Source organism: Macaca thibetana, chromosome 5, assembly GCF_024542745.1.
Source record: "Macaca thibetana thibetana isolate TM-01 chromosome 5, ASM2454274v1, whole genome shotgun sequence".
Lineage (NCBI taxonomy): Eukaryota > Metazoa > Chordata > Mammalia > Primates > Cercopithecidae > Macaca > Macaca thibetana.
Genome location: NC_065582.1, coordinates 90,697,138 through 90,722,371, shown reverse-complemented (window position 1 = coordinate 90,722,371; position 25,234 = coordinate 90,697,138). Strand labels below are relative to the sequence as shown.

The following is a 25,234-nucleotide window of genomic DNA, read 5'->3' as shown; positions in this document are numbered from 1 at the left end:
AAAAAAAGACAATAAATTACAATAATTACTAAAATTATAATATTATTAAATAACAATAAATATTACTTTCTTTGATGCACTACTTCTCCTCCTTCAATTCTGTTTTTGCCACGGTATTCCATTTCTCAAGAAACTTTCAATGGTTTCTTATTTCCTAACTTACCAAGTTTAAATTCCTCTGGCTGGCTTTTCCAGCCCCTCACAATCTGTTCTTCATAGTAAATTTTTAATCTTATTTCTCAAGATGCCACAATAAGTACCCCTGCATCTTTTTTTTTTTTTTTTTTTTTTTTTTTTTTTTTTTTTTTTTAGACAGCATCTCACTCCCTCACTCAGGCTGGAGTACAGTGGTGCAGTCTTGGCTCACTGCAACGTCCAACTCCTGGGTTAAGGTGATTCTCCTGCTTCAGCCTCCCAAGTAGCTGGGGACCACAGGTACGCGCCACCAGGCCCAGCTAATTTTTGTATTTTTAGTAGAGATGAGGTTTCACTATGTTTTCCAGGCTGGTCTTGAACTCCTGACTTCAAGTGATCGGCCTGCCTTGGCCTCCCAAAGTGCTGGGATTACAGGTGTGAGCAACCACATCCGGCCAATATGTACTCTTTTTAATGGTCTTATGAATATGGCATATAGGTGTCTTACCTCATTCTGTTTCCCCTCTCTTGGAGTAAATTATTTTCTTCCCATCCTTTCTAGAAAATTATATCCATTTTTCAGGTATGTTCTCCTTATACAGCTATCTTTGACTAGTAGGAAGAGATTTTTAAGAGAGATTGGTCTTACTCTCTTGTTTTGCATGATATGTACTTACAGCGATTTTTTTTTTTTTTTTTTTTTTTTTTGAGAGGGAGTCTTGCTCTGTCACCCAGGCTGGAGTGCAGGGGCAGGTTCTCAGCTCACTACAAGCTCCGCCTCCCGGGTTCACACCATTCTCCTGCCTCAGCCTCCTGAGTAGCTGGTACTACAGGCACCCGCCATCACGCCTGGCTTATTTTTCGTATTTTTAGTAGAGATGGGGTTTCACTGTGTTATCCAGGATGGTCTCGATCTCCTGACCTCATGATCTGCCCACCTCGGCCTCCCAAAGTGCTGGGATTACAGGCATGAGCCACTGCGCCTGGCCCTTATAGCTATTTCTTATAGTATCTAGCACAGTACTGAGCTCAGAAGAAATGTTCAATAACTACATGACTGATTTTAAAGTGGTATGTCCCATCTAAAAACTGTATGTAATCTAGGTCTGTAGTTGCTTGAAATATGTAGACATTAGTTTGAGGTGACAGCCTATGAAAACAATTTAGATTTTACAACATTTAGAAAATGGCTACAATATTAAATAAATGGAGAGCGGGGGAGAAAGAGGTTACATTGAGGTTAAGACATTTCAGTTGTTCAACCTGGACTAACTGGATCTCACCAACGAAGTCTTTGAAAAATAAACAGTTTAGGCAGAAGGCTGTTCATTGCCAAATCATTTTCTATCACTGCAAAGTTCAATTAACTACTCCAGTGAAATTCCCTTAAATGATATTCAGAACATCTTGGTGAAGAGGAGGCAATCAGTTCCCTATTATACTTTTACAGAACATTCTCTCCTCTCTTTCTACTTCCTGTTGTGTTGCCCCTCCCAATAGATTTCCTCTAAAGAATTTAAATCACCTTCTAACCTCTTTAAAGCTTACATGCATCAATGAGGTGATAAGTCTTGCCAAAATGTACGGCTTCTGATCTTGTCTAAAAGACATTTTCCTTGATACTCCCCCATAACAGCTATTTAGCTAATCATAAACCAATTTTCAACAGAAATTGTCATTCAAATAAATCTGATACTTTATAAATGACATTTCCTAGATTGAAGTTGAAAACCTTTGCACTGGGCCAGAACTTCCTTTGCTTTGTAGCAGGCCTGATAAAATCCTGACCATTGCCTAACCTGCAGTTTGGGTAACAGTAGATTGATTTTGGAAGAGTCTCTTCACATCCCTGATGTCAAGAGATGTAGATATAAGGTGTTGCTGTCTTGTACTGGCTGCTCTCAAGATCCTGACCTCAAGTGATCCTCTGATCCTCCCTCCTCAGCCTCCCTAAGTGCTGGAATTATAGGCGTGAGCCACCATACCTGGCAAATGTTTATTAAGCACTTGCTATGTGCTAGCACTGTTTAGGCATGGGGGTTATAATGGTAAATAAAGCAGACAAAAATTATTTCCCTAGGAGAACTTACATTTAAATGTGGAAGATAGTCCAAAAGCAAAATATATATTATTTTACTGATAAGTGCTAAGGAAAAAAATAAAATATAGAAGTGGGCATATGAAATGGGAAGGAGTGTTGACATTTTAGATAAGATAACCAGGGAAGATCTCATGCAGGTAACTTTTGAATAAACACATAAAGGAAGAAAGTAAATATATGAGAAAGAAACGTTATATTTTTATAATAGAACAAGAAAGGAGGGGGGAAGGGAGGTGGCATTGTGTGTGCAAGGAGTAGGCAATATACCAGTCTGGAAGTAATTCACTTCTGCATGTAACAATCAGTATTGGTTCTCACTATGGTTACAACACCATTGCATTAGAACTCAGTATATGCACTAAGCCTGAACAACCCTTTGGTTTTAATTGGCAGGAAGGCTAAGGAGATGGCTTGTAGATTGAAGTAGAACAAAAAAGGCACTTAAACTAGTGTCAGATGGGAGGTGAGAAAGCCACTTCAGCTGCTTTTGCTAATTTCAGTGCTTGCATCCAAATAAATGATAGAAGATACTCTATGAAATTATTGTAATATGTAATTAGATAAGGAAGTAGGAAAAATAAAGCAAGTTAACTTGAGAATCTGGAAGAGGTTAATGAAGGTTAAGGAGAGATGAACAAAAAATGATGAGCAGCAATGCAAAGGCCCAGGCTGGTCTTCTGGAGGAGTAACAAAATGAATGTGTGACATGGCAGATGTGGGGGCAGTGAGGGGCCCTGAGGGTGGGGTCTGCGTTGGTGTATTATGCGTTGAATTGTGTATCCCTCCCTGATTCTTTTTTTTTTAATTGAAACAGGGTCTTGCTCTGTGGCCCAGGCTGGAGTGCAGTGGTGCGATCTCAGCTCACTGTTACTTCCGCCTCCCGGGTTCAAGCGATTGTCCTGCCTCAGCCTCCCAAGTAGCTGGGATTATAGGCACGTGCCACTACGCCCAGCTAATTTATTTATTTATTTATTTATTTATTAGTAGAAATGGGTTTTCGCCATGTTGGCCAGGCTGGTCTCCAACTCCTCACCTTAAGTGATCCGCCCGCCTTGGCCTCCCAAAGTGTTAGGATTACAGACGTGAACCATTGTGCCTGACCCCGGCTAATTTTTTGTATTTTTAGTTAGACATAGGGTTTCGTCATGTTGGCCAGGCTGGCCAGATTCGTATGTAGAAGTCCTAACCCCTAGTACCTTAGAATGTGACCTGATTTGGAAATAGGGTCATTGCAGATACAATTAATGTTCATGAGGTCATACTGGAGGATGGTTCACCCCAATACGTTATGACTGCTGTTCTTATTAAAAAGGGAAATTTGAACACACAAGAACACTGGAAAACAGCCATGTTCAGATTGGAATTATGCTGCCACATACCAAGAAACTACCAGAAGCTACGAGAGAGGCCTGGACGAGATGTTTCCCCAGTGCCCTCAGAGGGAGCACAGCCCTGCCTACACCTTGATTTCAAACTTCTGGCCTCCAGAATTGTGAGATAATAATTTGTTGTTCTAAGCCACCCAATTTGTGGTATGTTACAGCATCCCTAGGGAACTAGGGATTATTTTGAGAAGCAAACAAGAAGAGCATCCTAAGAGAGTGAGATGCCTGATAGTCTCGTGCATCAGAAAAGTCCCATATAGTTGACTTCAGCAGTTAAATTGTATTTTCCTGTTTTACCAAACCTTTTTAATTATCGTTTCTTACTGTAGAAAAATCACATAAAATCTGCTCTTTGCTTAACAAATTACAGGGCCCCTTCGGATTTGTGTGATCGAAATACCAGTCACCCAACAGAAACTGATGACTGTGACAATAGGCGACTAATTAAAAAACAAACAAACAAAAAAAGCCCTGTCTCAGCATTGGATTGACCGAGTGAAAGTTGACAGGGGAAAGACACCTCGATTCAGCTATCTTTCTCCCACAGGTTGTACTGCTGACTGCACCCTCTCCCCTGAAGGACTGCGGTCGCTGCGCCTCGGAGAGCGACCAGATTCCGCACCCCACCCAGGAGGAGCCAGGGCAAGATTAGGGTTTCCTCCAGCCTCCTCCCACAGGGCAGACGACCGAAGCCAGCCCCGGCCTCACGCGCATGCCAGGTCGGGAGGACGCCCTCAGTGGGAGCGCCCTGCTCAGGTTCTCCCCGCGGCCGAGTGGTGGTGGGAGCGGGCGGCGGCCCCGGGATCACAGGACCTCCGCCGGGTTAGCTTGGCTGTGCCGCCGCCAACCCAGCAGGACGCCTATTTTCAAGCCTGGGGAACGTAGTTCCTCCCGCTTTCACAGAGAGCAGGATGGAGCCCGACGGCACCCCGGTTAAAGGGCCTTTCCAGCGCCCTCCGGGGAACGGAAGGCCGCGCTCCTCCGGGAGGGAGAACGACACACTCTTCAAGGAAATCCTGGGGCGGGCGCTCTCCTGGCTGCCGGGACCTCTGTTTCTAAGCTGGCTACTGCTACAGCAGCCTTAACTGTCCCAATGACACGCCTGCTATAGAGCACCCTCCCGGCGGCCGCTCCTCGGCCAGCTGCCCAGCGGGCGTCCTCAGGTGTCCCCAAGAGGCGCAGGCCTAGTCGCCTACACGTCCTTTCCAGCTTCGTGTCGAGGCGTCAGCTTTGGCTTCCCACCACCCCTCCCGGCTCTGCGGCGGCTCAGCCTCTTCTCCGGTTAATTCTGGCCTGTGCGGCCGGGTCGTCCAGTAAAGAAGGCGGGCCCGGGTTCCGGGTAGGGGGTTGGTGGGTCAGGGTGGGAAAGCAAGGCAGCGGTAAGTCCTCTGCTAGCAGATCGGGCTCAACAGCCCCATTCCCTGCTTTCTCCGGGCCCACCCTCCGCCCCTCAGACGGCCGCCATGAAGATCCTCTGCCGCGGCTGCAGCCGGTCTGCGAACACACGCCCACCCGCACGCTTAGCCTCGCTCGCCACAGAGGGAGGGGTGGAAAAGGCACTGAGCATGCTCGGTGGGGAGGGCGGGGCGCTCGCGGGCCGCGAGTCGGAGCCGGCGTTCTTCAGGCCGGCTACCGCGCCTCCGCCGCCCGCCCGCTCGGAGCCGCGCCCGCCGCAGGCTGCGCCCGCCAGCCCCGCCCCGCCCCGCCCCGCCCCGCCCCGCCCCCCGCCGCTCGTCCCCGCCGCGGCCGCGCCGCCTGCAGCAGCACCAGCTGCTCCTCCCCGGCGGCCGCCCCCCGCGGGTCCCTCCCTGGCTGCGGGAGAGACGGAGGTAGAGGGAGGACACAGAGCCGCGCCGCCCGCACCGGAGACCTTCTCCTCGCCCCGCCGGTTCCTCACCCTCGGGGAGCAACATGGGTAAGTCATCCTTCCTCCCCCGTCATCGCCTGACATTTTTTTCTTTCTCGGCGTGCTGCAGGGTGGAAAGCATTTCTCGCGCAAAGTTGCCGGATTTCTCCAGTCCCCCGGTGTGAGACTGGCTGTTCCTCCGGGGAGAGTCAGCGCACGCGGAACGCACGCCGGGTGCCGGGGCTGGGAGGGTCCCGAGCGCGGGCTGGGGTGGGGTCGGCCGCGGGCCGGACCGCCGCCCGGCTCCCCGGCACCTCGCCGTCTCGCCTCCCCTCCTCCATTCTTCCTGCCGGTGCCCGGGCACCACGGAGCCTGCCTCGCGGGCTCGCATCCGCGTCTCCATCCCCGTTTCTCCGAAGGCCGCCCGCTTCCTTTTCCCCCGCGTCTGCTGAGCTCGAGGCTCGGGTCCGACCACGACCACTTAATGTAACTTCCTTCTCTGTCAGTGCGACCTTTCCCGGTCGTGGAGACTCCTCATCCCGGGCGGGGAAGTGGAAGCAAGTAGTTTGTGAGGGAGATCTTACAACCTGCACGGAAATTATTTTCCAAGGGGGAGAGCGGACAGCCCCATAGGTTGAAAGGATGACTTGTCAGAGGCCACGAGGAACGTGAGGAAGGATAGAGCAGCTCGCTGTAGAATTAATGCTGGGTGACTACAGTGTGCAATATTCCTGTACTCAGCCTATTTTTTGGATTCCTTCGTCTGTCTTCTGTAGCAGGAAACTGCGCCCTGTAACGTTGTTACCGAACTTACATGGTAGTTATTCTTTCCCAGCTTCCCCCTGTCTAATCTACATAATCTGATTTTACTTCTTTTGTATTTATAGTTAATCTGAAGATACTGGTTTGGATGAGATATTTAAGAGCAAATATGTTTTATAAAACGATATATAAATTTAACCTAATTTTTTTACATCATCTATTGCTTAACTGTTACATTCAGTAATCACAGAAACGTCTGATGAATGCTGTCGTGTAATTAAGAGCTCAAAGTTTCTTTTAATAGTAGCGACTTGTACTAAGTTCCCCAGTTTGCTGCCACTCCTGTCTGTCATAATTTCCTCTTTTTAAAATTTGCTCCCTTGGCATCTGTCAACTGGGACTTTTCCCACCCCTTCTGTGCGAGTTATTTAAAGATTGAGATGAATGTGATCCTTTCATCTGTTAATACAGTGCTCAACACGTTCAAAGTTAGGTTGCGCAACTCAGAATCTTCAAGAAGTATCTAAACCTGGGAATGGTGTCCATAGAGTTTTCTGGAACAGCAAATACTTCAGGCTTTGATCGCGACCTTTGGCCATATATCTGGAAGAGGCCAGGGTTGATGGAGGAGGTGGTATGAATCAAAAAAGGTCTACGGCTCTGAATTTTATTTTCAGTTAAGTGTTTTTTTTTTTTTTTTTTTTTTTTTTTTTTTTTTTTTTTTTTAATGTGAGTACTCTTGATATGCTGAACAAATTTCTGTAAAAATTGGGTGGGCCGTTTATGCGTGTCTACCCTTTCTCTTAAAGTAGAATTTTAAATAGGTATTATATCAGATTATTGGACAAGCTGTGTATTTCCGTCAAACATACACACGTTTATGTATGTTTCCTTTGAACGTACATACACAGATAAATGTGTGTACGTTCAAAGGAAATACTCAGTATGTCCAATAACCCTATCTGATATGGGACTGTAAGTTCAAGTTTGGCTTGAAAAATACATTTTCCTATGTTTCCAGGTGAGCCTCAAACCATTTAACATTTTAACTTACATGTTAAATCCGTACTTTTTCAGTGGAAAAAATCCAATTTCGTTACAACACTAGTGAATAAAAATACCTGAAAGAGATGAAATTATCTACTTAAATATCATCTTCAAAATCTTGAATGCTATTGCTTGATTTTTAAAAAGGGCCAAATAGAAACCTATCTCTCATTTTGAAGCCATCTCTGATACTCTTTGGTTAATCTCTCTCTCTTCATAAGCACTGTTTGTACCTTGTTAGAAGCTTTTTAGCACTTATATAATCTACCATATAATGGAGTTGTTTATGTGTGTGTGCTGTGCATTTAATCATGAGTCCCAGAAGATGAAAAATGTCCTATTATTTTTTGTGTTCCCCACACTGCTTTTCAAATAGGAATTCAGTAAATCTTTGGCAAATTGTTGAACTTAAAACCACCTATTATTTTCAGCTTTTGCATCTGAAGATTTAGTCTCTGAACAAACATTTGGATTGGCACATAGTACCTAGTTGGGGGATAAGCAGAAACAGAAAGGTATAATTGTACCATGCTTCCCAGTACACTGTAGGTAGGTTTTGAGTCAACCTCAGGCAATGGTAAGGCAGTTTCATGTATGATGAGTAGGTACATACGATAATTTAAAATTGAAACCTTGGGTAACAGTTTTATATCTGAGCCAAGGAAGTTAGTATTACAATTCATGTACACATAAGAAGGTAGAAGGTATACTGGTTAATGATGGGGGGAGGGAGAAGTGCTTTTTAATTTGTCTCAAGAAATAAATAAGGTTGATTTTTAAAGATGTGCTCGGCTGGGCGCGCACTTTGGGAGGCTGAGGCGGGTGGATCACCTGAGGTCAGGAGTTGGAGACCAGCCTGACTAACATGGTGAAACCCTGTCTCTACTAAAAATACAAAAAAAAAATTAGCTGGGCATGGTGACGGGCGCATGTAATCCCAGCTGTGTGGGAGGCTGAGGCAGGAGAATCACTTGAACCCGGGAGGCAGAGGTTGCAGTGAGCCGAGATCATGCCATTGCACTCTAGCCTGGGCAAAAAGAGCGAAACTCCGTCTCAGAAAAAAAATATATATATATTTTCTCGTAGCAATAATTTCCTACACAAGAGAGTGAAAGAAAATTCCTATATGACTTTATGGCCATAGCTACTATTTTATGTATATGTCATATTTCAGATTCAACATACGTTTAGTGTTTGTTGGATATCAACAGTGTGCAGTGTACTGTACTACAGTGTACTGGGAGGACAAAGATAAAAATATATTCATGTTTCATGTTTATAATCTTAGCGGGAACAATATAACACATACACAAATTATAATAGAAGTAAATATATGAGTTATATAAAAGACTTTTACATATATTATAGATTCAGAGAATGGAGAGAACGTTTTAGAGAAATGGTGTTATTTGAACCAAAGGTGGATTAAACTTCTTAAAGGTGGAAATGAGACTGTTAATCAGAATGGAGTTGGTCTGGGGTTGGAGGAGAAGTGACATAAATGAAAATAGAGAGATAGGAAACATTTTATGAGTTTCCAGGATATGATTAAACAACATTGTTTGGCTAGAGCAAAAGGTAAGGAAATAGTGGGTAACAGACATGAAAAAGTAGTACAGTGATAGCTAATGACCAGATAAGGGAGGATCTAAAATGCCAAGCTGAAGAATTGTAACCTGACTTACCTATTGAGAGACCACTAAACTTTTTTATGCAGTTAAGTGATGGATCACGTCTGTGGTATAGAAAAATTTGTCAGTTGAGTGCAGGGTGGCTTGGATGAGAAACTAGAGAACACTTCAGAAGATTGTTGTTGGAGTTCGGACGAAAATGTTTAATGACTTGAACCAGGTTATGGCAATGGGAATAGAATATTGCAAATGAAGAATAGGATTCACTTGGCAACCTATTGAGTATGGAATTGAGAGTCACAGGTTTTAGCCTGGGTGATAATGAGGATATGAGACTCTCCTGATACATACTCAGTTAACAGGAAGAGGAAACATAGATACTCAATTTTGTACCTATTGAGTTAGACTATTTGGTCTGTCCTTTTAGTCTCTGCTCCTTGATGACAAGGACGTTGTCATATTGGGATTTGAATACATTTCTAACACTAGTGTCTGGCACATAGTAGCTACGTAGAAAAATTTGTTGACTGACTGAAACTAGATAAAAAATAGTTAACAAACATTTATTTTAACTTTTGAGTGTACAATTTGAGTTAGAGATCTGGAAGTTATCCACAAATATCCTGAGGTGATACTTGAAGTTACATCAGAGGATGAGAGTCAACAAAGAAAAAAAGGAAAATTGTCCATGGTAAGAATCTTGAGGAATGGGGTTCCTTACGTTTCCCGTAGTTAGGGAAAAAGGAATGATATGATTTCACACTGAAAAACACAGAAGTAAGAGTGAAAGACTGGCATTGGTATATGGTTGGTTTTAAGAAAGAGTGAATAGTCAATAAGGTCTGTTTTTTCAGAACAGTCAGGAGGCAGATAAGGACTGAGAACAGGCTCTAAGTGCTTTGGTTAGGATATTACCCAATATATTTTTCTAAAAAGCCACTTTAAGAGGTTTAGTAGATATGGAGGTCAGTTGTAAAGGCTAGGTGAATAGTAAGTGGAAACAGTTCACTAGGTGTAGTCATGCTGTATTTCTCACCTTGTTTAAAAATCTGTGAGAAAACATAGATTTTTAAAAATATTTTTAACTCACTCTGCTTGACATATTACATTTTAGAAAATATTTTAAAATTTTAAATGTATTTTAATTTACAAATATTAAAAAATTATTTTAATGTTCCATTTTACATGGACTGACGTGCTGTTTTCTTGTCTAAGAATAATTTTTAATTTCACCATAGTGCCTCACATTTCTTTGACATTTCATTTTTAATGTCTTTGTGACTTAGTATAGTACAATTTTTATTTTTATAATGTCTGTCATGCAGAGTGAGTCTAGAATGATTTTATAATTTTACACAGCATTTTGCCTAAGTAATACTCTTTACTGATGAATGGTTTTATCACTTTTACTCTTAGACTTTGTGAATTTGAGACTTCTTTAGATTATAGGTATACTTCTAATTATATTTTTAATTCCTGGAGTTGTATTTTTCTCTGTAAATGTGTATCAAACTTATAGTCATTTTATTTTGCCTATATTTCCAAGTCCAGGAATGGTTTTCATAGCTAAATAATAAATACGAATTTTGCCTGATCTTTGCAAGTCTAGGCAGGGTGATAAAATATTTTTGAAAGCTAGTAATTACTAAAATTTGTGATTTCAAAAAAGCATAGCTGCTAGATTGGTAAATTTAAAAATGTTTCTTCGGTTGGCATTATATCTGTTTTGTATATGTCTTTTTTCATATGAGAGAAGGGTTGAATTCACTATCCTTGGTAGTCATATTCTGAAGCCTATACTACTACTATTTGAAAAGTTAAAATAGTCTTAATTTGTTTTAAGAACCAAAGTGATTTTGCTTTCATAGTGGAATCTTGGAATTTCTAGGTGACTTTGGGGAAATAGTGTGGATGTTTTCCAGAAATTCCTGATTGAACCTCAGATTGAAGATAGCATTTCTGGAGTTATTGGTGGCACTAACAATAGCCATCAGAATTACCTAAATTTTAATATCCAGTCGTGAACATCAGGAGGAATGAAGGAGGAAGATCCAGTCCTTTGGGAACCTGATGTAATTTTATATAGCCAAATGTTTGGATAACTGATGGGGAAAAAGTTTAATTTAAAATACATGTTGATGTTGAGTTCAGTTTGCCAGTATTTTGTTGAGGATTTTTCTATTTATGTTTATTAAGGATATTAGCTTGTAGCTTCTTTTCTTGTAGTATCGTTGTCTGACTTTGGTATCAGGGTCATGCTGGCCTCATTAAATGAGTTTGGAAGTATTTCCCTTTCTTCATTGTTTGGAAAGAGTTTGAGGAGGATTGGTATTAGTTCTTTTTTTAAAATAATTTCAACTTTTGGTTTAGGTTCAGAGGGTACATGTGCAGGCTTGTTACATGGGCATATTACTTGACGCTTTGGAGTATGAATAATCCCATCACCCAGGTAGTGTGCATAGTACCCAATGGGTCGTTTTTCAGCCCTTACCTCCCTCCATTTGTCCCTCTCTAGTAGTCCCCAGTGTCCGTTGTTCCCATCTTTATGTCCATATGTACAGCTAGTGCTTAGCTTCCGCTTATAAATGAGAACATGTGGTATTTGGGTTTCTTGTTTCCATGTTAATTTGCTTAGGTAGTGGCTTCCAGCTCTATCCATGTTGCTGCAAAGGACACGATTTCATTCTTTTTTGTGGGTGCATAGTATTCCATGGTATATATGTGCCACATTTTCTTTATCCAGTCCACTATTGATAGGCACCTGGGTTGATTTCATGTCTTTGTTATTGTGAATAGTGCTGCGATGAAGATCCAAGAGCGTGTGTCTTTTTGGTAGCATGATTTATTTTCCTCTGGAAATATACCCAGTAATGGGATTGCTGGGTCAAATGGTAGTTCTGTTTTAAGTTCGTCGAGAAGTCTCCAAATTGCATTCCACAGTGTCTGAACTAATTTGTATTTCCACTAACAGTGTAAAAGCATTCCCTTTTCTCCACAGTCTTACAGCATCTGTTTTTTGTTTTTTTTTTTTTGTTCTGTTTTTTGTTTTGTTTTGTTTTGTTTTTGCTTTTTAATAATAGCCATTCTGACTGGTGTGAAATGGTATCTCATTGTGGTTCGATTTGCAATCTCATCACATTAAGAGGATCATACATCATGATCAAGTGGGATTTATCCCTGGGTTGCAAGAATGGTTGAACATACACAAATCAATAAATGTGATACACCACATTAACAGAATGAAGAACAAAAATCATATGATCATCTCAGTTGATGCAGAAAAAGCATTTGACAAAATTTGATATACTTTCATTTTCAAAACTCTCAACAAATTTGGTGTAGAATGAATATGCCTAAACGTAGTAAAGGTCATATATGACAAGCCCATAGCTAACATCACACTTAGTGGTGAAAATCTGAAAGATTTATCTCAGTTTGAGGAAAAAAACAAGGATGCCCACTCTTGCCACTGCTATACTAGAAGTCCTAGCAGAGCAAATAGACAAGAAAAAGGAAAAAAAAAAAGCATTCAAATTGGAGAGTAAAATGATCTGTTTATAGATAGCATGGTCTTATACATAGAAAGCCTTAAAGACTCCTTGAAAAAAAAGACAAAAACTATTAGACCTAATAAATGAATTCAGTAAAGTTTCAGGATACAAAATCAGCATAGAAAAATCAGAAGCATTTCTGTACACTAACAACAAACTATCTGAGGATGTAATCAAGAAAACCATCCTATTTACAGTAGCTACAAAAATATAAAACATTTAGAAATAAATTTAACCAAGAAGGTGAAAGATCTCTACACTGAAAACCGTAAGATATTGATAAATTTGAAGAATTAAATAAACATATCCCATATTCATAAATGGGAAGATTAATATTGTTACAATGTTCTTATTACTGAAAGTGATATGCAGATTCAAAATTCCAATGAAACTTTTCACAGAAATAGCAAAACAATTCTAAAATTTGTGTGGAGCCACAAAATATCTGAATAGCCAAAATAATCTTGAGCAAGAAGAACAAGGCCTGAGGCATCACACTACCTGATTCAAGTCATGTTACAAAGCTATAGTGATCAAAATAGTATGGTACTGGCATAAAAGCAGACACATAGATCAATGGAACAGAATAGAGAGGCCAGAAATCAACCCAAGAATTTACAGTCAATTGATCTTAAAAAAAAAAAAAAAAAAAAAAAAAGCCAAGGAAACACAGTGGGGACAGGACAATCCCTTCAATAAACACTGTTGTCAAAACTAGATATGCACATACTGAAGAATGACATTGGATCCTTATTCACCCCATACACAAAAATCAACTCAAAATGGGTCAGAAATTTAAACAAAATATTTGAATTTGAAAAGCATAAGATGCCCACAAGAAGATACTGGAGAAAAGCTCCATAACATTGGTGTTGGCAATGATTTTTTGTTTATGGCACCAGAAGCACAGGCAACAAAAGCAAAAATAAACAAGTGGGACTTCATCAAATTAGTAAGTTTCTCTATAGCAAAGGAAACAATCAACAAAATGAAAAGGCAGCTTACATAATGAGGGGAAATATTTGCAAGCCATATATCCGATTAGGGGTTAACATGTAAAAATAACCAGGAACTCATACAACTCAATAGCTAAAATAAAAATAGAGGTTGAGGATCCCTAATCCAAAATCTGAAATGCTTCAAAATCTGAAACTTTTTGAATGCTGACGTGACGCTCAAAGGAAATGCACATTGCAGCATTTGGATTTTTGGTTTCAGATTTTTGGATTAGGGATGTTAAACCAGTTAGTATCATGCACATATTCCAAAATCTGAATAATTTCAAAATCTGAAACGCTTCTGGTCTAAAGCATTTTGCGTTAGGGATACTGAACCTGTATTTACCTAGATGTAAATAATAAATGAAGATATTAGAATAGGTTATTGTCTCAGTCCATTTTGTGCTGCTATAAGAGAATGCTGGAGGCTGGGTAATTTATAAAGAACAGAAATTTTGTCTCTCAGAGTTCTGGAGTCTGGGAACTACAAGATCAAAGTGCCCGCAGGTTTGGTCTTTGGTTTCAAGATGACGCCTAGTTGCTGTGTCCTCCAAAGAGGAAAAACCTTGTGCCCTCACCCAACAGAAAAGCAAAAGAGAAAATCCATTCTGGTAAGCTCTTTTTATGATGCCATTAATCTATTTATGAGGACAGAGCCCTCATGACCTAAATACCTCCTATTAGGCCCCACCTTCCAGTACTGTTGTATTGGGGATTAAATTTCGACATGAGTTTTTGAGGGGACAAAAACATTCAAACCATACTAGTTATAAAGACTATTTCAGTTATAAAAGCCTGTGATTCCCTGAAACTAAAGTTTGAAATATACTCTGTATCATTGGTATCTTAAATATAATCTCTGTATAACTTGTTTTTCTTTAGTGTTCAAATGGTAATGTATACTTGAGGTAACAACTTAAGGTTCGAACCAACTTATTAGCTTTGTCTAAATAAATGACCTAAAAAACCATTTCCCATGCTGGCTAAGATACGGATGCTGGATTCAAATTGCAGATGAAATAATTCTCTCAGTGCTTCTATTTATACCACTTTGGTTACTAGAAGCATTTCAGGAGTTAAAACCAAGGACTAGGATAGTGATAAATGGAAGTGGTTAAATTGAGCTCCTAGCTATGATTGGTTGTACAGTTGACCCTTGAATAACATGGATTTGAACAGCACAGTTCCACTTCCATGTGGATTTTTTTTTCAATAAAAGCTATACCAAGTGAGTCTGCCTCTCCTGCCTCACCTTTCACCTTCTCCACCTATGCCACACCTGAGACAGCTAGATGAACCCCTCCTCTTCTCAGCCTACTCAGTGTGACTGTAATAAGGATGAAGACCTTTATGATGATCTAATTCCATGTGATGAACAGTAAATAAATTTTCTCTTCCTTCCATTTTCTTTTCTCTAGCTTACCTTATTGTAACAATATGGTATTTTATGCATATGGTATATGATGCATATAACATACAAAATATGTGTTGACAGTTTATGTTATTGGTAAGGCTTCTGGTCAGCATTAGGCTATTAGTTAAGGTTTTAGGGAGTTAAAAGTTATGTGTGGATTTTTGACTGAGTGAGAGGGGGATTAGTACCCCTAGTGCCTGCATTGTTCAACGGCACTTGTAAATTCCAAAGTCCTTTTTGTTCACAAAATGATTTTAGGTTCTTATTGGTACTGAAATATATTTATTAATATCTGGGCTACATCTTTGTATTTAGCAGATTAGTAGACCTCTCTACATGTATAGTTAATTAAAACTCATTGAATTCAAAATATAACTCATTTTATAATTTTTAATAATGATAATTAGAGGGGTGCTGGTAAATGTTTAACTAAAAGCCTTTCTCCAAAATAGCCCTGATTTGTGATGGCTGTCAATTTCCTGTGGTGTAAATATTCCCCCCATGGCCAATTTCAAGCTACTAAAATAGTGTCACTGAATGCAGAGTTGAGAAGAGATAAGAGGTAGCACGTCATTATATACCGTATTCACCATATAGACATAATCTCATTAGCACATATAATAGTAACATGTAAAGTAAGTAGTGATGGTTTTGAGTGTTAATTCTTGTTTTAGTGTAACTCATTTATGTTTATATAATTTCAGTAATGGCTGTTTCAATAACTGCCTCATAAAAATCCTGAAAATTTAATAATTATATCTCATGGGGTAGTACAGGGGGCTCTAGTACACCATTGAGTTCGTAATTACCATTTATTAGGAATTATTGATGTCAGTTATGCTACACTTTACATATTTTTAAAACAATTTTAATCCTTTCAACAATTTTATGAAGTAGGTGACACTGTCCCCATTTTACCAAATCAAAGAATTAAATAATTTATTCAAGGGGACAACTAACACTCCAACATCCTGATTTAGAGCAATGGTTCTCAAACTTTAACTTGCATGGAATAACTTGAAGAGCTTGTTTGTAAAAAATACTGGGCCCACCTTCAGAAGTTCTGATTCAATAGATGTGGGGTGGGCTGAGAATTTGCATTGTCAAGACCTTCCCATGTGATGCCACACTGGGAACAGCACCACCATCAAGCATAGGCTGACAAGCTTTTTCCATAAAGGATCAGATGACAAGTATTTTAGGCTTTGTAGCCCATGAGGTGGAATCAAAGATATTACATATTAGGTTGGTGCATAAATAATTGTGGTTTCAGACTGTGCATTTTAAATAATTATTGCTGGGCGCAAACACATCTTTATAAAATAGGAACATTAAAATCAACACATTTTTGCCAGTGAGAAATAACTTTATTCCTGTAGCGTAAAAATCCATGCTTCAGGATTTGACAAACCCTTGGAAAGCATTTTCTGCATCCTGCTGATTGTGGAAGCATTTTCCCTGTTAAAAGTTGTTGAGATGCTTGAAGAAGTAGTAGTCAATTGGCGAGAGGTCAAGGGAATATGGCAGATGAGGCAAAACTTCGTAGCCCAGTTCATTCAACTTTTGAAGCTTCGTGCGATCTGTGGTCAGACGTTGTCATGAAGAAGAATTGGGCCCTTTCTGTTGACCAATGCCGGCTGCAGACGTTGCAGTTTTCAGTGCATCTCATCAATTTGCTGAGCATACTTCTCAGATGTGATGGTTTCACCGGGATTCAGAAAGCTATAGTGGATCAGCAGCAGACCACCAAACAGTGACCATGACCTTTTTTTGGTGCAAGTTGTGCTTGGGGAAGTGCTTTGGAGCTTCTTGGTCCAACCACTGAACTGGTCATCTCCAGTTATATAAAATCCACTTTTCAGTTGTCATATAAAATCCACTTTTTGTTGCACGTCACAATCTGATCGAGAAATGGTTCATTGTTGTTCTGTAGAATGAGAGAAGACAACATTTTAAAACAACGATTTTTTTCTGATTTCGCTCAGCTCATGAGGCACTCACTTATTGAGCTTTTTCACCTTTCCAATTTGCTGCAAATGCTGAACTACCGTAGAATGGTCGACATTGAGTTCTTCGGCAACTTTATAAGAGGATCAGCTTTGATGGTTGCTCTCAATTGGTCATTGTCTACTTCTCATCTCCCACTACACTCCTCATCTTCTAGGCTCTCATCTCCTTTGCAAAACTTCTTGAGCTACGACTGCACTGTATGTTTGTTAGCAGTTCCTGACCAAGTGCGTTGTTGATGTTGGAGTTGTCTCCGCTGCTTTACGACCCATTTTGAACTCAGAAATAAGAAAATAGCTTGTAAAGAGAACTGTGCATTAAAATGATGTATAACATAACCACATTTATTTAAGAATGTATTCAAGCATCTAACAGCAAATTTCAACAGTGCAAACACTGAAGTTATGTTTGCACCAGCTTAATAGAAAAGGGAAAAAATATATATAAGAGAACATAAATGTTCATAATTTTTTTTACTGCATTTGAAATATGATAACATTAATTGAACACAATTTATTGTGATGCAAAATGAAAAAACTTTCATTTTTCATTTTCAAATGAAAAGAAATTTTTATATATATATTTTTTGTTTTGAAGTTTTTTTGGGATAATATTTCACTTACTAGAATTCAAAGTTATCCTCTTATCAGAATTTATTATAGATGTTCATCTGTTAATGCAGACCTGTAATGCAATTTTACAAATTTCATCTTGGAGGCATTTGTTTTTCCTCAAACAAATAAGTACTGCCAATTGTATATGATCTTAATGAGCATATTCATTGTATGGAAGGCACTAATAGAATTCTCTCAGTACAGCTGTAATTGTTGGCAAAAACATTGTTTTGTTTTGTTTTGTTTTTTTCTAGACTTTTTTTGATATTTGCCGTTTAGTATGCAATTACATTGCAGAGTAACCACTTCCAATTTAAGGTTAGGTGGGAGCTCCTTAATTGTTTGGTTAAATGGATTTTGAGATATAGAAATTTCCTTTGCACTTGCAGTGAGTTCTGAAAAGCACTGCAGGAACTATAGTTTGAGCTTGCAAAACATATCTATTGCAAATTTGTGTATGGAGGGAGATCTTTTTGTTTTAACATTTGACAACACAGGAAGTATATGTAAAGCCATTATTACTTGTAATTGGAACAGTGTTGTCAAAATGACTTTTATTGCAGTATTTTCTCATATAAGCACTGCTTTGCCTTGACTTTTAAGTCAGATTCATTAGGAAACTATCAAATTTGCAGCAAATTTTAATTTCCAAAGCCATAGTAGTAGTTAAAGGCATTTCTTTTTGTTCAGAAAATTTCGTTTGTGCCCTTGAGCTCAAAAAAATCACAATAAAACTCTGTAACCACTAAGCCATTAGACTTCTGTGTCATAAGGCAAGTCCGGATTTTGTTTCCATTTCTGATCAAAATTCACGGAACTTATGATGGTTAAATCTTTGAGAATAAATGAAGTTCACTGGTGACATTACTGGTTCAGTGATATATGATAAATTAATGTTTTCCCTACTGGTTCAATGATACATGATAAATTGTTTTTCCTATTGATGAATAATAGAATGAAGTACCATAGCTTTAAATACCTATGCTTTCACAAACTTAGTACATTTGTTCAACTAAACCTTTTTCTGGTCTTCATTTATTTTTGTCACCATCAGTTGCAACACATCTTAAGAGATTCCACTTCAGGTTATTCTGAATTGGTGCTTTCTCAACTCGGGAAATATTCTTGCTTATTATTATTTTATGGAGACTCTTCGGAGAGTCTAACTCTTCCGTGATTTCAAGCTTGGAATTGACTTCTTCAGGAAAAACTAAGCAGTATCATTAATATCTGCCAGCTCATCAAGAGCCAAAGAAAACCTCTACAATTCTTTTGCCTTGTTCTTTAGTTGAATGTTGGTATTGCTCCCCGTGTCCTCATCTCCAATAGTGTTATTCTCTCTGAAAGATTATTCTTAAACAAGTTTATTTTCTCTGGAAACATTGGTTGCTACAGCCAAATACAATTTAATTAACTCCCCATGGGTAACTGGATTTCCTTGCTTGGATAATAAATGAGACACCCAGAAACTTAATTTGTTTGCAGCTGTGAGTGTGTGTGTCTGTGTCTGTGTGTGTGGAAATTCTTGTGATGAGATACTTTGTTTTATATTTTCCTGATTTCTCTGATGATAACTTTCCTTTGTCTTGGGAATGTGATGTGTGCTTAGTCTGGTAATATTGATGTATATTGTATAGTACAATGGTTTGCCATCTAACTCAATAACAAAACAATTCACGTACTACTTTAAATGCCTTAATGGCGTGACATGCTTCTCTTATTTTGACAGGATGATCAAATGTGGTATAACAGTATACTATGGTTTTTGAAGCACTTGACAAGTCATAACTGTCACTGCAATTTGTAGTGCATCCAGCAACAGTGTAAAGTGAATCATTCTGTTACAGCCCCTCAACTCTGCTATCATAATGCAAACACAGCTATAGGCAGTGCACAAAGGAATGAGTTGTGTCCCAATAAAATTTTATGGACACTGAAATTTAAATTTTACATAATTTGCATTTCATGAAATATGTTCTTCCCTTAATTTTATTCAACTGTTTATAAAAGTAAAAGCCATTATTTTTGCATTACTTTTACTTTCACTATTACATAAAAGTATGTATGGGTTGTGGACTGTACAAAAATTTTACATGGGCAATGGGCTGTAGTTTGCCAGTTCTTGCTATAGAGTAAAGCTGTGCTACTTCACCTTTCCACAAGACTTTTTCTCTCTATGAATTCCCTGTCTAAGTGAATGGTATCACCGTTCATCGTGCAACCATTCCTAAAATCTGGAGTCATTCTTTGAACATCATTGGGTTCCCTAAGTCTTAACAATTCTACTTCTTTGAATTAATCCTCCCCACCCCTTTACTGTAAACATGTAAGTTTAGGCCCTTATTACCTCTTCTTGCGACTATACTACTCTTTTAACAGATGTTCTTTCCCCTGGCATCCCTCTTCGTGACCAGTTTTTACATGTTGCTAGAGTACTGTCTTAGTTCATTTGGACTGCTGTGACAGAATACTATATATATTGGGTGGCATATAAACAACAGATTTTTTTTTTCTCACCGTTCTGGAGACTGGGAAGTTCAAGATCAAGGTGCTGACAGACTCAATGTCTGGTAAAGGCCTGCCTCCTGGTTTATAGGTCGTCTTTTCTCTGTAACCTCAGATGGTGGAAGGAGTGAGGAAGCTCTCTGGAGGTCACTTTTATAAGGGCACTAATTCCATTAACAAGGGCTCCACTCTAATGATCTAATCACTTCTCAAAGGCCCTACCACCTAATACTATCACATTGGGAGTAGGATTTCAACATATGAATTTTTAGGGGACATAAACATTCCATCTTAACAAGTACTCTTTCTAAAATATAAATCTGATTGTTTTACTCCTTAGACATATTTTGTAATGATTTTCCATTACCTAGAGCAAGGTTCCTAAACTCAAATGAAGCTGATTAAAGGTAATTAAATGGTGATTTTTTTTTGACATACTGTTCTTTTTTTTTTTTTTTTTGCATATTGAGTAAAAGAGAATATTTTTTATTTCCATGAAGATGACTTTCTCTTATTTTTCTTGAAGTATGTCTTTCTTTTTGTCTTTCATTTTCTTACTTTGAATAAAAGAGAACAGCTTAGAAATACATTTCTCCACTGTAACAAAGACAGCAGCAAAAACATGATGAATGGCATCTAACACTGGACGTCATTCTAAGGATACAGAAGGAAATGCTGGGACTTTGGCAACTAGAGCATTTGCCCAACCTGGAAGAGGATTCCCTGTGCAACCGCAAGTTTTGCCCTAGGAATGTGGGCCCAAGGAAGTCAGATTTTTGACTTTTCAAAAGAAGTCAGAAACCAGATTTTTAAGTCTGAAATCTTCAGATGGCTGGTTTTGGACATGGAAAAATATGAGATCTGGAACCTCAAATGATGAAATTATGGTTCTCTCTCTATTTGGCTAGATTAGGGAACTGAGGATCAGTAAGGTCAAGAGACAGGTCTGAGTTCATGTCTTTAGTTAGGAGCAGTGTCAGGCCTAGAATGTTGATCTTTCAACTCCTGTACTAATGTTCTTTTTATTATACCAGGCTAGCTCCAATTTGTTGCTGGAAAAAAAGCAAATGCACACATACATACACACACACAAACATGAACAAGCTAATACTAAGGATTCATTCAAGTGAGTGAGTTAATGGAAAACTCTTGACCCTTTCAGACATTTCCACTAACAGAATCCAGGCACTAATCACCTCATTCCTGTAGTACTGAGATACTAGACTTTCTGCTCCCCAGTCCTTTCTATATACTATGACCAGATTAACATTTTAAAAAAGATCAATTGTATTACTTTCTTATACAAGAATCTAATATTGTTTCAGTTGCTGTCATGTCAAGTCTAAACCCTGCTGAGCTTTCAAGACCCACAGAAATTTGCTATCTCTTATTTCTCATTACTCTCTGAAATACATCTTCCTTTGATATTTCGCTGTCCCCTGTATTCTTTGTCATAACACCAGTGATAACACCAGTACATCTTTGATCCTGTTATTATATTACTTCTTCTAGAATAGCCTGTTTTGTTCTGTCTTCTTAGTCATTTTTCATAGTCAAACTCATTAAGACGGCTTCTGAGTTCTACTCACCTCTCATTTTTGTGGTATCTACTACTACTTGGATTTCAAATCTCATTGAGTGATGTAGTTCTGTTCACTCAGTGTTTCATATTTCTTTTTGGCATTCAGTAAATACTTGTTTGTAGATGTTACAAAGTCACTACAGGTTTAGGTCATGCTCCTACTCTTAACAACAGTATCCTACAGTGATAATAGAAATGTTTGTAATAGAGTTTTCAAGCAGCAACCTGTGGGCCAAATATACCATGTAGATGGATTTTGTTAAGGAAATTTTAGAAATTGGAATTAGTTGTCAACACTTAAATATCAAGAAATTTCTGATGAAAATATGCTTTATAGCCGAGTAGTGGCTTATGCCTGTAATCCCAGCACTTTGGGAGGCCAAAGCAGACGTGTCACCTGAGGCCAGGAGTTCAAGACCAGAGTGGCCAACATGGCAACATGAGTACTTTGTACTCAAAGTACAAAAATTAGCCTTTAGTCCAAGGTACTCAGGAGGCTGAGGCATGAGAATCACGTGAACCCGGGAGGTGGAGATTGCAGTGAGCCAAGATAGAGCCACTGCATTCCAGCCTGGGCGACAGAGCAAGGCTCTGTCTCAAAAAAATAAAAAATGTACAGTCCCTTAGGCTGCATTTCCATTAAACAGTGATCTGTAGTTGTCTTTTAGACAGGGTATGAGGTCCCCCTAGTTTTCATCACTTCGTATTATCTTATATCCTTCAAATTTCACTCATTAAAACTCCTGTTTATCTGGTTCCTGGAGGTATCTGAATTGCTAAAGATTTAATTATGTTCAAAATTATTGTAAAGTTGGATTTATGTTACTTTTTGAAAATGAATATTTTAAAATTAAGAAGTTAATTATGAAAATTTAATCATACAAGTAGTCAAGAGCACAGTTAACTACTTATGATCTATATAGTTAGTAATCATGGTTAAACTGAATTTTTAATTAATTAGAATGATATAAGAAATCATAGAGATATGGGATAGAATCTCTGCTCTCCCTTGAACTGTGTATAGCCTTTGGCAAGTTACTTTAGCTCTTTTATATCCTCATTTTATATATACCCATAAAATATTATCATTATCATTCATTAGAACCACAGAATAAATTCCAGATGAAGGAAATGAGGGCCCTATTTTGTAAGGAACTAATACAAATTTTAATATGGAAACTTTCAATCTCAGTTACTTCATAAGGACTTCACTAGCCCAAACCAAGATCTGTTGAATTTTTTCTTTCCTTATTTTTGGCCTTGTAGTATTAAATAAATTTTATAGGGAAAATGATGGCATTCCATTTTTAAAAGTCATAGTATAATAATAGGGCCACTATATTTTTTCTAAAGAACACTATTTTTTTATATCTTAGCATTTTATAATATATAAGAGTTCTATAACTATTTAAAATAATTATATGCAAAAGAATTACATAAATGATACATAATTTTAAAATTTTAAAATAATTACATTTAAAATTTTTTTTAATGACATAAAAAAGAATTGTACAAAATAATTTCAGATAGCTGGTACATTCTCTTTGGAATTTTTTTTTCCTAGTCAGGGAAAAAAACAGGAATTGAACTTTTTTTTTGTGACTTAGTTTTTTAGAGATGTAAATTATTTATATATACTTACATGTATGCACATATTGTGTAATTTATATTTTTGACATTATAAAATATTTTCTGAACTTTAAGTTCTGTACTTTAAGTTCTAGGGTATGTGTGCACAACGTGCAGGTTTGTTACATAGGTATATATGTGCAATGTTGGTTTGCTGTACCCATTAACATTAGGTATTTCTCCTAATGCTATCCCTCCCCCTGTCCCCCCACCCTACAACAGGCCCCCATGTGTGATGTTCCCCGCCCTGTGTCCAAGTGTTCTCATTGTTCAGTTCCCATCTATGAGTGAGACTTGTGGTGTTTGGTTTTCTGTCCTTGTGATAGTTTGCTCAGAATGATGGTTTCCAGCTTCATCCATATCCCTGCAAAGGGCATGAACTCATCCTTTTTTATGGCTGCATGGTATTCCATGGTGTATATGTGCCACATTTTCTTAATCCAGTCTATCATTGATGGACATTTGGGTTGGTTCCAAGTATTTGCTATTGTGAATAGTGCCGCAGTAAACATACGTGTGCATGTGTCTTTATAGTGGCATGATTTATAATCCTTTTGGTATATATCCAGTAATGAGATTGCTGGGTCAAATAGTGTTTCTAGTTCTAGATCCTTGAGGAATCGCTACACTGTCTTCCACAATGGTTGAACTAGTTTACACTCCCACCAATAGTGTAAAAGCGTTCCTATTTCTCCACATCCTCTCCAGCATCTGTTGTTTCCTGACTCTTTAATGATCACCATTCTAACTGTTGTGAGATGATATCGCATTGTGGTTTTGATTTGCATTTCTCTGATGACCAGTGATGATGAGCATTTTTTCATGTGTATGTTGGCTGCATAAATGTCTTCTTTTGAAAAGTGTCTGTTCATATCTTTTGCCCACTTTTTTGATGGAATTGTTTTTTTTCTTGTAAATTTATTTAAGTTCTTTGTAGATTCTAGATATTAGCCCTTTGTCAGATTGGTAGATTGCAAAAATTTTCTCCCATTCTGTAGGTTGCCTGTTCCCTCTGATGGTAGTTTCTTTTGCTGTGCAGAAGCTCTTTAGTTTAATTAGATTCCATTTGTCTATTTTGGCTTTTGTTGCCATTGCTTTTGGTGTTTTAGTCATTAAGTCCTTGCCCATGCCTATGTCCTGAATGGTATTACCTAGGTTTTCTTCTAGAGTTTTTATGGTTTTGGGTCTAACATTTAAGTCTTTAATCCATCTTGAATTAATTTGTGTATAAGGTGTAAGGAAGGGATCCAGTTTCAGCTTTCTACACATGGCCAGCCAGTTTTCCGAGCACCATTTATTAAATAGGGAATCCTTACTCCATTTCTTGTTTTTGTCAGGTTTGTCAAAGATCAGATGGTTGTAGATGTGTGGTGTTATTTCTGAGGCCTCTGTTCTGTTCCATTGGTCTGTCTCTGGTTTGGTACCAGTACCATGCTGTTTTGGTTACTGTAACCTTGTAGCATAGTTTGAAGTCAGGTAGTGTGATGCCACCAGCTTTGTTCTTTTTGCTGAGGATTGTCTTGGCAGTGTGGGCTCTTTTTTGGTTTCATATGAACTTTAAAGTAGTTTTTTCCAATTCTGTGAAGAAATTCATTGGTAGATTGATGGGTGTGGCATTGAATCTGTAAATTACCTTGGGCAGTATAGCCATTTTCGTGATATTGATTCTTCCTATCCATGAGCATAGAATGTTCTTAGATTTGTCTGTGTCCTCTTTCATTTTGTTGAGCAGTGGTTTGTAGTTCTCCTTGAAGAGGTCCTTCACATCCTCGTAAGTTAGATTCCTAGGTATTTTATTCTCTTTGTAGCAATGGTGAATGGTAGTTCACTCATGATTTGGCTCTCTGTTTGTCTGTTATTGGTGTATAGGAGTGCTTGTGATTTTTGCACATTAATTTTGTATCCTGAGACTTTGCTGAAGTTTCTTATCAGCTTAAGGAGATTTTGGGCTGAGACGATGGAGTTTTCTAAATATACAATCATGTCATCTGCAAACAGGGACAATTTACCTCCCTCTTTTCCTAATT

The 25,234-nt window shown here is 38.6% G+C and overlaps 1 protein-coding gene across 5 annotated transcripts in view; it reads left to right on the top strand.

The window, feature by feature from the left end:
- Positions 1 to 5,342: 5,342 nt before the first annotated feature.
- RAP1GDS1 (Rap1 GTPase-GDP dissociation stimulator 1) overlaps positions 5,343 to 25,234 on the top strand; it is a 171,708-nt gene continuing 151,816 nt past the window's right edge. For 3 of the 5 annotated variants that reach the window (XM_050791347.1, XM_050791346.1, XM_050791344.1), the window contains exon 1: positions 5,351 to 5,536. In XM_050791347.1, the coding sequence (XP_050647304.1) occupies positions 5,533 to 5,536 (4 nt within the window). In that variant the 5' untranslated portion in view covers positions 5,351 to 5,532. Of the gene's footprint in view, positions 5,537 to 25,234 lie in introns of all 5 variants that reach the window. The other 2 variants (XM_050791348.1, XM_050791345.1) reach the window with 1 other exon arrangement.